This window comes from Glandiceps talaboti, chromosome 5 (genome assembly GCF_964340395.1).
Source record: "Glandiceps talaboti chromosome 5, keGlaTala1.1, whole genome shotgun sequence".
In the NCBI taxonomy this organism is placed as follows: domain Eukaryota; kingdom Metazoa; phylum Hemichordata; class Enteropneusta; family Spengelidae; genus Glandiceps; species Glandiceps talaboti.
In genome coordinates this window covers 19,146,910-19,158,748 of record NC_135553.1, presented here as the reverse complement: position 1 = coordinate 19,158,748, position 11,839 = coordinate 19,146,910, and the positions used below count along the sequence as shown (strand labels likewise).

Here is an 11,839-nt window from a genome sequence, read left to right as displayed (position 1 = left end):
GGCAGCAACATTACCATTCATAATGTTCATCGTTTGCTGACACTCAGACCTTAGTCTACCTCCTCCCCCCGTCTCTGATACTGAAGGGTCACGAGAAATACATGACTCAAGCAAGACTCAACGTCATGGTTGTGAACCGACACTCAGGTGTTTCTTGCGTGACATTATGATTTAAGGGGGTCCAAGTCCGATTTTTGAATCCCGACCTAGATTCCACACATAAATATAATATAATATAATATATGTTGAGTGCTAACTTTTATCAGTTATTTATTACATGTTCATGATGATGTCGACGAATCATGCAACACACCCGAAGCGTGCGTGTGACGATGATGTCATCGAAGTCGTCACATGATTGTCAATAATTACCCACAATTCCCAGTAAATCCAAAATGGACGGAGGTGGAGTGTACGGAGCAGAAAAGGCAGGCGGTCAATTTGACCCAGTAGCATTTATCAAAAAACCTCAAGTAATCTTAAGGATAGTGAGTTGGGTAAGTGACATAATTTTACATCTAGTTGCGAAAATGCAACAATATTCCGCGATTTTCAAAGAAATTATTGATAATTATTCATATTCGATACCATATTCACAGTGTACAATGTTACTAGACAATCATTTGCAGTTCACGTTAACGTGGAGTTTTTCGACCATTCAGGAATCCTCACATACTACATAATTGAAACTTAATTCATTAGACTTAGCACCTCGCCGAATATATTTTGTTGCTTACAGATTCCCACCACCACAACATATATATTCATCAGACTAATTTTGTTTGTGTCTAAAAGTATAACAGGTGACATGATAATGTAGTCATGAAAATCAGGGGGTTAGAATGTATGAAATTATGTTTCGATAACATTTTACATTGTGAAATTATGTCGAAATTTTTTGTAACTAAATGAAAGAAATTGAAATGCGAGATCGCTGTGTTGTATGTTTTAAAATTACAGTGTAAAAGTATTTGCTCGATTCACTGGGGCTTGGGAAAGTCAACCTGCATCGTCGTATAGTTATAACTTGTACACCAAAGCAGGACACGTACAATGAGCCTATTGTATCACAAACTTACTCTTAACACCTGAGTAAGTTTTGAAGCACATATCTGTTGTTATAATCCTTGCAGTTTTCACATAGTTCAACAAAATGTTGATTGTAAGCCAGATAATAAATGGATAAAATCGTTAACGGTATACTTCAGTTCAACAGTGCACTTGCAGGCTCCTTATCAATATCAATGCACTAACACTTACCCAGTTATGTTGTAGTGAATTACATTTATTGTACAGTCTATTAGATTGCCAAGGCAAACTATTGATTTAGTTGACCTGTAGGGGGCTTGACAGGTATTTCTCTTCAAGTAAAATAACTTCTCATATCTCAGTGAAAAAAACCCCCACTAATAGTAATAATTTGTTTCAGTTACAAATATGCGATTGTTACATATTAACAGATCCTCTGTGATATCTGTCAGACTTGTGTTAATTTTAATTTTGATTTGAGAGTAATTTCTGGTAAAAAAATTGATACTTGTTAAAATGAAATGTATGGATCAGTCTCAAACATGATGTAGGTGTGGTAATTTCAGTTAAAATGGTACATAGATCCGGATGGTTTTTAGATCAATGATAAAACTAAGGCAGATAAATGGTAGTGTTTGGTTAAGAGAGAATGCAGCAGCTGGGCTGTTTGATGCGCCATCATGTTATGTTTGTTTTATTGTTTGGTGCCTGCTGTTTAGATTGTGCATGGAATTCTTTTTACAAATTGAAAGATTTTATGGTATAATATCAATGACGCTGATTATATTTGCAGAACTGTTTTGGAAAACATGTTAATTAATAATTACAGGTTTCCCCTTGAAATGCTGCATTACATACCAATTTTGTTCCCCAATCACTTGATTTTATACCAATCAGTATGATTGTACTTCTAAAGCTATCTATGTTCAAGTTTATGTTGTCCATATTATTGAGGCTCATCTCAATAAATTTGCGTAGTTGAAGGAATTTTATATCAAAAATAAATTTTACATTATTATTTAACTTCTTTGCTCAAAATGAATTTCTTGAAAGTTATCACATGTACAGGTTTTTTTTTTTTTTTTTTTTTTGCAAGGATTCACATTTTGAGGGAAATTTGTATTTTTTAATCTTGAAACTGGGTATTTTCCAATTATTCATTGTATCGAATAATCATGTCACATTTACATATCAAAAATGAATTGATCAAATTTGATGACACAACGTAGTTGTTTTACTGTGGACTTGTTAATCAGAAGGAAATCAAGTTAAATTTACACACTTCCCTGTACGTCAAATCATAATTTGTGATTAGCAGCCTTGACAAGTTACTTAAATAGGGTAGATTTTTACCTACTTAGTGTTCTTAAAAAAACACTACACATGCATTAAGGTAGCAATCCAACTAAGTAAAGTACTTTTTGTTAGCATACACATTTCTGGAAACAAAGAGAAAACAGGCAACGTACATTAGATACACAGTCTAGGAAATATTGCTCATTTATGAAGGAAACGTAGCACTGAAAACTGTCTATTAGTAATCACTGACCTGTTTCTAATCCGTCAAATATTGTTTGACATCATTTCAGTACAAGATGACATACATACATACATACATACATACATACTATTACATACATACATACATACATACATACATACACACACACACACACACACACACACACATACATACATACATACATACATACATACATACATACATACATACATACATACATACATACATACAATGTAATACGTATATGTTATTTGCCAAATACCGTTCCATATCTTGCTGCGAGAGGTATTTTTTCTGGTATAACGGAGAGCCGGAGGCGAGCCGTTATACCAGAAAAATTACCTCGAGCAGCAAGATGTGGAACAGTATTTGGCAAATAACATACTTATACGTCACCTGCGACTATGAATCCATTTTTGAATGTCTAAAAATGCTGTTTCATGTTAAAATAAAATCACTTCCGCGTTATACTGTCGAGCGTAGTATCATGCACCTCTCTGATAACTGCAATGCGGTTGTTTACATGTCAGCCTTAACTTTATCATCCAATCAGAGTGCGCGTTTGCTCAGTAGTATGACGTAATGTTTACTATTTGCATATCACTCAGCGATTTATTCAAACTTAATAACCATCAGCTGAAAAATGAGTGCGTCTTTGTTTTGCGTACTGTATTCCATTAAATGTACATAAATGTTCGTGATGTGCTTTGTTGTTCTAGTTAAGCAAAAATTACACCCTTTGTGGTGGTGATTTTCATATCCTTCATAAATTTAGGAATTCATGTTTACGATCGCGTGACGACCGTGCGTTCGCCGTCACTGGACTTTCACGGTTGTGTGTGGAATTTTTGACTATTTCCCTGTGACATGAAAAGTACAGTTCAAAGACTTGTTACAATGTATAAAACGGTGATATTTTGTTCGATTGACAACAAATTTGGCATTGGAAATGCTGGTTATAGCTCGATCTCTAGTTGTCTGCTAGATTTGTTTACAAGGGGACGTGTAGTGATCACGTGATACAACAAGCAAAAATACGGCTGTTGGTGAAAAATACGCCTGTGTATCTGCAGGGCTCTCGACCAATCAGAATGCGAGATTGGAGACAGGTGACGTATAAATTCCTTTATATGTATTTATACATATTGAACTTCACATATAAAGTTCATTTTACTTATACATGTCATAAATTCAAGCTTCAACAAAAGTGCAATCAGGTAGCTAATCTAATCATGCCGTTTATTATATGAACACCAAAGCATTTATTCATTTGCCAACCATCTGTATTGAATATTGTTGAATCATGTGCGTATTTATCCAAATTACTTCCAGCAACATAATGTATATGGAGGTATGTCATACACAATATTCATACAAAAGAGTGTGTGTTTGTCAGTAAATATATACTACAAATGCATTGCCATGCAACCATCTGATTAATTATACATGCAAATCGTTTCTGTATATTTAAGACTAATTTAATTTTTCCAAAATCAAAGTCAATGTTGTCTCACTTGATGGCTGGTCTTGTTAATTAATCTGCCAACTGAATGTGGTAATTCATTGCACTATCAGACATATATGGCTTAGTAATTAGTAATTAGTACTTAGTAATTAGTAATCAGTAATTCTTCAATCAATGAATCCAGCCATCAGTCAATTAATCAATCAATCATATATTCATTGATCTTTTTTCAGAAAGATATCTCTAGACATTTCATCTAAGACTACAAAAAAAAATGTAACTTCCTGATAAATTCATTCCATTTCATTAGTCTGTAGTCAGTACAGAAATGATATCATTGTACTGGGTTATATTTTCATATAGTAACAAATATAATTAAACATGAACTTGAAAAAAATAAGCTAAACTAAAGAATTCTAATTAATAGTGGCATCTGCTTAGAATATGAATTGCAGAGAAAAAAGTTTTAGTGTTAATAAAAATGACAGATTTTTCATTTGAAAAATTAATTTAATGAAAATGTTTGGAACATTTCTACATTGCTGTCAGAAAACTCATCTCAGGGCAATGTTCTCCCTGAATTAAATAATAAGGGTACTAATACCTCTTGTGATTTCTGAGTGTCCCTCTTAATTTAAAAAAAAAATCATTGTCCAAAATCCTTAATTTATGCACAAATGATATCAAAACTGTAACAGTAACCAAACCAAAGCTTCTCCTTTCCTGGTCTCAATATTGTAGATATAGAAAGTATTACTGATCTGTGAATTCTTGTGAGAATGTTCTAGAGAGAAATCTGCAAGGAAATGTTTTTGTGTTTTCTCTGCAATCTTAAAACTACAATGTACCATACCAAGTTATAGAGACTGTGCATGACATACAAGTTACATAATTCTTACCAGACAATAATAAAAATGAATAAAACTTATCACATAAGGAAACTGTTAATTATTGTTTTTATGTGCATGTCTTCAAACTTACAAAATTCTTATTTCTGTGTCTAACTCACAAAACTCTGGGTTGGTTGCTGTGTGTGAAATACAGTAGTCTAGTTCCAATACGACCATGTTACGATTTTAATACACTACATTATCTTCACACATTACGTCTAGTCAAAGTCCTTACTTTAGCACAAAAATCTGTGCTACCCCTGACAGCGTTCATATAAACGTGATGATGTTATCGCATCTCCACGTGATTTTAGTTTAGTACAGCTGTACTAATTGAATGTTAATGAGCAATTGTCTGTTCTAAGGAAGTAAACCAATTACAACTGCCTGTCAATTTGTAATGGATTACTACTGACATGTGCCGTTTACCCTTCGCCCAGCATGGGTTTAGCCAGATTAACGGTAAAATGTTCAACTTTGACTAGACATAATGTGACAGTGTGAAGATAACATAGTGTAAATCGTAACATGGTCATATTGGAACAAGACTAAAAAAACAGGAAAAGGAGATACAATCTTCCACCATCTCACTTTTGGTTTCAAGTACATTTAGATTGTAATTATTCTAAGAGTGTACTCCTTAAGTTAGAGATAGATTCTTGATTTAACGAAACTGTTTTAAATGTAAAAAAAAATATTGATGCTGGTTGAACTTGAAACATGTACAAGGAAGAGTGGGCCCAACTAGGGTTTAGAAGTATCACCTCAGAGAAAGGGAAAGTACATTATACATCGTACAAGTAATTGATAGCCAAGACTCATCACCACAAGTCTTTTACTTTAAAGTGATTGTCAAGATTTTACAGCTGAGTACTCTTAAAAGAAGTCTTACTTTGTAGACAATAATTCAATATGGAACCATTGAAGCTACATCATGCAATCACTTCATTTTATCACCAGTCAGTTATGTGTTTAGCCTTTGCTGAATTCAAAGTACTTATTTTTAGAACTACTTCGTGAAACGTGCTAGTCAGTGTATTACGGTAGTCAGATAATGGAGAAAGTGACAGTTTATAAACTGATAACTCCCTGTATTTCCTGAATATCTTGTTATTGCATACCCATTACATGTGTTGGGGGACATGGTTATATAAAAGTCTCAAGAAATGAGATTATCAAAGATATATTTACATACATGACACCTCAACAGAAACACTTCAAATATACTGCACAATACATGTTCCAAGAGTTGCTATATATGGAAATTTATTTTTAAATTTCATTTGATTTATTCAGGAAAATTACTGTGAATTCATAATTTTGCAGTGTTCCATCTGAGTGGAATTGCTTCAGTATGTGGTAGTAAAAGTTGTGATTTTCATAAAAGTAAATGTGTGGTTTTTTTTTTTTTTTTTTTTTTTTTTTTTTATTTGAGCCAGATTGTAAATCTGGTAATGAGCTAGCCGGAAGGACAGATATCATAATGACATTATGTTAGCCTAAAATGTATTGTTTTAGCCACATGCGTGAACATGTCGTAAGTTGGCAATGTGAAACATTCTGTACTATAAATTATTATACAGATATGTCTGCTCTCACAAAAACTGAACAAAACTAACCTATTACAGTAAACAAAAAAAAGATAGTTGGGATGTGGTGTGAATTATTGGTTCAACAGACAAATTGGGTTTTGTAAGGTGACAGTGTTTTTGTTAAGGGCTGTACGTAAGCATGTAAAATCTACCTGTCATTTTACCAGGGTTCCCTACCAAAGTTATGTTACAGTGTATTGGAAACTATGCCACTTGTCTGTTTTGAAGTTTAAAATTGACTACTTGCTATCTTGCTTTCTGTTGCAGGTATTTGCAATTATTGTATTTGCTTGTATAGCAGCTGAAGGCCAGTTTGATGGACAGTGTCAGTACAATGGAGACCAGAACGCATGTAACTTTGGTGTCGCTATTGGTGTTATAGCATTTCTTGCCTGTATGGCATTCCTTGTCACTGACTATCTGATGCCTCAAATAAGTAGTGTAGAATATAGAAAATATATTGTCGTGGCAGATATGGGCTTTTCAGGTAGGTTGTTGTATTTATCTTTCTGAAAATATGCACTGTCTTCTGAAGCAAAAAAATATAGAGTGAAACACACATCACAGAGTATAGATTAGGACTGTGTGACATCAAAGAATAATTTGATTATTTATACTGTTATGCATAGACTTTTACACACACACACACACACACACACACACACACACACACACACACACACATATATATATACATACATACATACATACATACATACATACATACATACACACATACATACATACACACATGCATATATACATACACACATATACACACAAACATGCGGTACATACATACATACATACATACATACATACATACATACATACATACATACATACATACATACATACATACATACATACATACATACATCCATACACACATACATACATACACACATGCATATATACATACACACATATACACACAAACATGTGGTACATACATACATACATACATACATACATACATACATTTGTACATACATACATACATACATACATACATGCATTATCCATACATACATACATACATACATACATACATACATACATACATACATTGTACACACATACATGTACATATGCACATGCATACACACATACACACACACACACACACACACACACACACACACACATACATACATACAACCATTCAATTTGTATTAGAATGGGTGCTGTTTGTGAGACGAGGTTCTGTATTTCCCATGTTTACATTCATAGCACATTGTTCAATAAATGCTACAACTGACATCAAATCATATTGATAATGTGTATACATGTCAGACATGTATACACTGTGTTTGTGTTCAATTTCAACTGCCAGCGTTCATGTACACCTGTTCATTGACTATCACTACGTAATTGTACAAATCACTCAAAACACAGACCAAATTCCAATGATCATTCACTTTGAAAGTTACAGCTGGCTTTAATAACTCAATCATGATGTGTAACAAGTAATAGTATACCGTATATCAAATTTTTGTAAATTTAACAGCATTTGCTAAAATGTACTTTGATTCGAGCAATCGATGTGCCTATTACAACTAGGTATGTTGCACGTTATGCAAACAATTGACATAATATGTGTCTTTCACAAATGCATGTTCATTTCTTTTGCACCATTCTTCTGTGAAGATAGGCAAGCATAACATGTACAACGAAAACCAAAAACACTCGTATTCATAATTGAAGTAATGAAAAAATTGTGCAAAACGTAAGAATCATAGTACTGTTAACATTATTCCATCCGGTTCATTCCTACCAGCATTTTGGACATTTTTGTGGTTTGTGTGCTTCTGTTATTTGGCTGATGCATGGAGAAAGACAAATCCAAAACACCACGGGGCAGACGAGGTCCAGGCAGCCATAGCTTTCAGCTTTTTTTCCATCATTTCATGGGTAAATATCATTCTGTACACACATCACAGTTGCCAACATGACCCACCTACTACAAAATGGTTTGCACCTACATAATGTTGTTGTATATTCATATATATGTTACATCCTGTTTGTGTCATTTGTAAAATGGAAGTGAAAGTTGATAGTCATGGGGAATTCTGTTTTGTGCATCTGTAAGATCAGTCACATGACAGTGATGTCCCCCTTGGCTCATTTCAGGCATCACTTTACACAGCATTGTATGATACATATTAAACTGTACTTGCACAAAAATCATGCAATATGAAATAAAATTCAAAATAAAAAAAAATCTCATGTTAGTTCAACATCCATAGCTACATTTCATGTACACATGATATGTAATTCATAAATTGCTCACTGCAAACCATATCTTGTGATAGTGTGTTTGTTGGCGCGATGACAATTTCTCACTTTTATTTAACTGTGATTTCTATTTTCTCCATGTAGGCTTCTGGACGTTCATGTGGTTTGTCTGTTTCTGTTACCTGACTAACAGATGGACAAACACTAACACATCTGAACTACCAAGGGGAGTTATAGACAATCTCCAAGCAGCCATTGCGTTTTCTTTTTTTTCTATTCTGTCTTGGGTAATATGTTGTTTGGTTGATTATTAACATGCACATAGAGACAGCAATTGTGTTATTAAAATGACAGGTAGAATTGTAGGAGGTATACACAAACACCGCAGTGATGGTGGGCTGGTTTCACAGAAATCACTTTACCGTAAACACTTTATTACTTGTCAAATGCTGTTAAAACCCCAATGTTGTTGTTAGGTGGCATCAAAATAGCAGGAAGAACTTTTGTTCATATTTAAGTCTTAAATTTTGCAAGTGTTTAATTTTGTCAGTCAGTATTGATAGGTGAATTGTTACCAGTTAGTATTTTTTAGAATTTGAGAAACTGTATTCATGCACTCCATATAGATCCATGCTGTGCAGTTAGCATGGATTCCATACTGTCCTGTTCTACAGTATAGGAAATGAAATGTCCCATAGTTAGCATGTATTCCAGGCTTTCCTGTTCTACAGTATAAGAAATGAAATGTCCTGTAGTAAACATGGATTCCATACTGTCCTGTTCTACAGTATAGGAAATGAAATGCCCTGTAGTTAGCATGGATTCCATACTGTCCTGTTCTACAGTATAGGAAATGAAATGTCCCATAGTTAGCATGTATTCCAGGCTTTCCTGTTCTACAGTATAAGAAATGAAATGTCCTGTAGTAAACATGGATTCCATACTGTCCTGTTCTACAGTATAGGAAATGAAATGTCCTGTAGTTAGCATGGATTCCATACTGTCCTGTTCTACAGTATAGGAAATGAAATGTCCTGTAGTTAGCATGGATTCCATACTTTCCTGTTCTACAGTATAGGAAATGAAATGTCCTGTAGTTAGCATGGATTCCATACTTTCCTGTTCTACAGTATAGGAAATGAAATGTCCTGTAGTAAGCATGTATTCCATACTGTCCTGTTCTACAGTATAGGAAATGAAATGTCCTGTAAGTTGTTTGCATGAATTCCATACTGTCCTGGTTGACAGTGCAAAAATGAAATGTCCTGTAATTAGCATGGTTTCCATACTGTCCTGTTTCACAGTGTAGGAAATGAAATGTCCTGTAATTAGCATGGTTTCCATACTGTCCTGTTTCACAGTGTAGGAAATGAAATGTCCTGTAATTAGCATGTATTCCATACTGTCCTGTTTCACAGTATAGGAAATGAAATGTCCTGTAATTAGCATGTATTCCATACTGTCCTGTTTCACAGTATAGGAAATGAAATGTCCTGTAGTTAGCATAGATTCCATACTGTCCTGTTGTACAATATAGGAAATGAAATGTCCTGTAGTTAGCATGGATTCCATACTGTCCTGTTGTACAATATAGGAAATGAAATGTCCTGTAGTTAGCATGGATTCCATACTGTCCTGTTTCACAGTATAGGAAATGAAATGTCCTGTAGTTAGCATAGATTCCATACTGTCCTGTTGTACAATATAGGAAATGAAATGTCCTGTAGTTAGCATGTATTCCATACTGTCCTGTTGTACAATATAGGAAATGAAATGACCTGTAGTTAGCATGTATTCCATACTGTCCTGTTGTACAATATAGGAAATGAAATGTCCTGTAGTTAGCATGTATTCCATACTGTCCTGTTGTACAATATAGGAAATGAAATGTCCTGTAGTTAGCATGTATTCCATACTGTCCTGTTGTACAATATAGGAAATGAAATGACCTGTAGTTAGCATGTATTCCATACTGTCCTGTTGTACAATATAGGAAATGAAATGTCCTGTAGTTAGCATGTATTCCATACTGTCCTGTTGTACAATATAGGAAATGAAATGTCCTGTAGTTAGCATGTATTCCATACTGTCCTGTTGTACAATATAGGAAATGAAATGACCTGTAGTTAGCATGTATTCCATACTGTCCTGTTGTACAATGTAGGAAATGAAATGACCTGTAGTTAGCATGGATTCCATACTGTCCTGTTCTACAGTATAGGAAATGAAATGTCCTATAGTTAGCATGGATTCCATACTGTCCTGTTGTACAGTATATGAAATGAAATGTCATGTAGTTACCTTACATATTCCAACCTGTTCTGTTCTGTTCTGTTATGTTCTGTTGAGTGTTATCATTACAACAAAAGCTACCGCAAGCAAGTTATGGCCATACAAGTTTGATTGGTTGATTGTACTCAACAGAACAAGATGATTGGCTTACGACATAGAATGTAAAACCTTGTAAAGTATTTAAAATATTATGTGTACATTGAACTATCTTCATATATTCATGTCGTAATTTCAATCTTTTATACAAACCCACAGGCTGCCTTAACAGCTATGGCTGTGATGAGATACCGCCAAGGATCAGCTGAAGCATTTTCACAAGGTGGCGGTTATGAACCAGATGCTGCAGCAGCCAGCAGCCCATACACCTCATATCCTGGTGATGTCTCACAAGAATCATACCAAGAACCACCATTCGGTGGTGGTGTTGGTGGTAGTGTTGGTCAAGAGCCTAGCAGTGGTGAGGGTGAATACAAACCTCCAACTTACTGAGTCAACAACAACAACAACAACAACAACAACAACAACAACAACAACAACAACAATAGCCTCCAACTTACTGAGTTCAACAAGAGAGGTGTATTTAAGTTACAACAATCTATGTACTGTGATTGTAATCATAGTCTCAGATACGTTAACGAATATACTGACTGACTGTGTAACTGATTGAGAAGCCAAACCATGAATTGCACATTTTAGGATGTCCATGCTTTCTCTGTACATAGAATATAACTGTGTATCAACACATTGGTTTGCTTGTTTATTTCGTTTAGCCGGTGTTGGTTCATAGACTCTATATTTGCAACAACGAATG

At 34.4% G+C, this 11,839-nt stretch overlaps 1 protein-coding gene across 2 annotated transcripts; it reads left to right on the top strand.

Moving 5' to 3' along the window:
* The first annotated feature begins 390 nt into the window (after positions 1–390).
* On the top strand, positions 391–11,543 carry LOC144434791 (synaptogyrin-2-like). Of its 2 annotated transcripts, none has more exons than XM_078123290.1 (4): positions 391–497; positions 6,766–6,985; positions 8,881–9,023; positions 11,284–11,543. In XM_078123290.1, the coding sequence occupies exons 1-4, from the start codon at positions 396–398 to the stop codon at positions 11,515–11,517; spliced, it is 699 nt and encodes a 232-aa protein (XP_077979416.1). In that variant the 5' UTR covers positions 391–395; the 3' UTR covers positions 11,518–11,543. The 2 variants fall into 2 exon arrangements, with proteins under 2 accessions (XP_077979416.1, XP_077979417.1); XM_078123291.1 differs by lacking the exon at positions 8,881–9,023 and adding an exon at positions 8,279–8,412.
* Positions 11,544–11,839: the final 296 nt, after the last annotated feature.

Excerpts from the sequence above, each read along its gene's own strand:
- LOC144434791 (XM_078123290.1), top strand. The coding sequence starts at position 396 with ATGGACGGAGGTGGAGTGTACGGAGCAGAAAAGGCAGGCGGTCAATTT. Across the intron at positions 498-6,765 it reads TCTTAAGGATAGTGAGTTGG|GTATTTGCAATTATTGTATT; the intron begins GTAAGTGACATA and ends TTTCTGTTGCAG. Across the intron at positions 6,986-8,880 it reads GGCAGATATGGGCTTTTCAG|GCTTCTGGACGTTCATGTGG; the intron begins GTAGGTTGTTGT and ends TTCTCCATGTAG.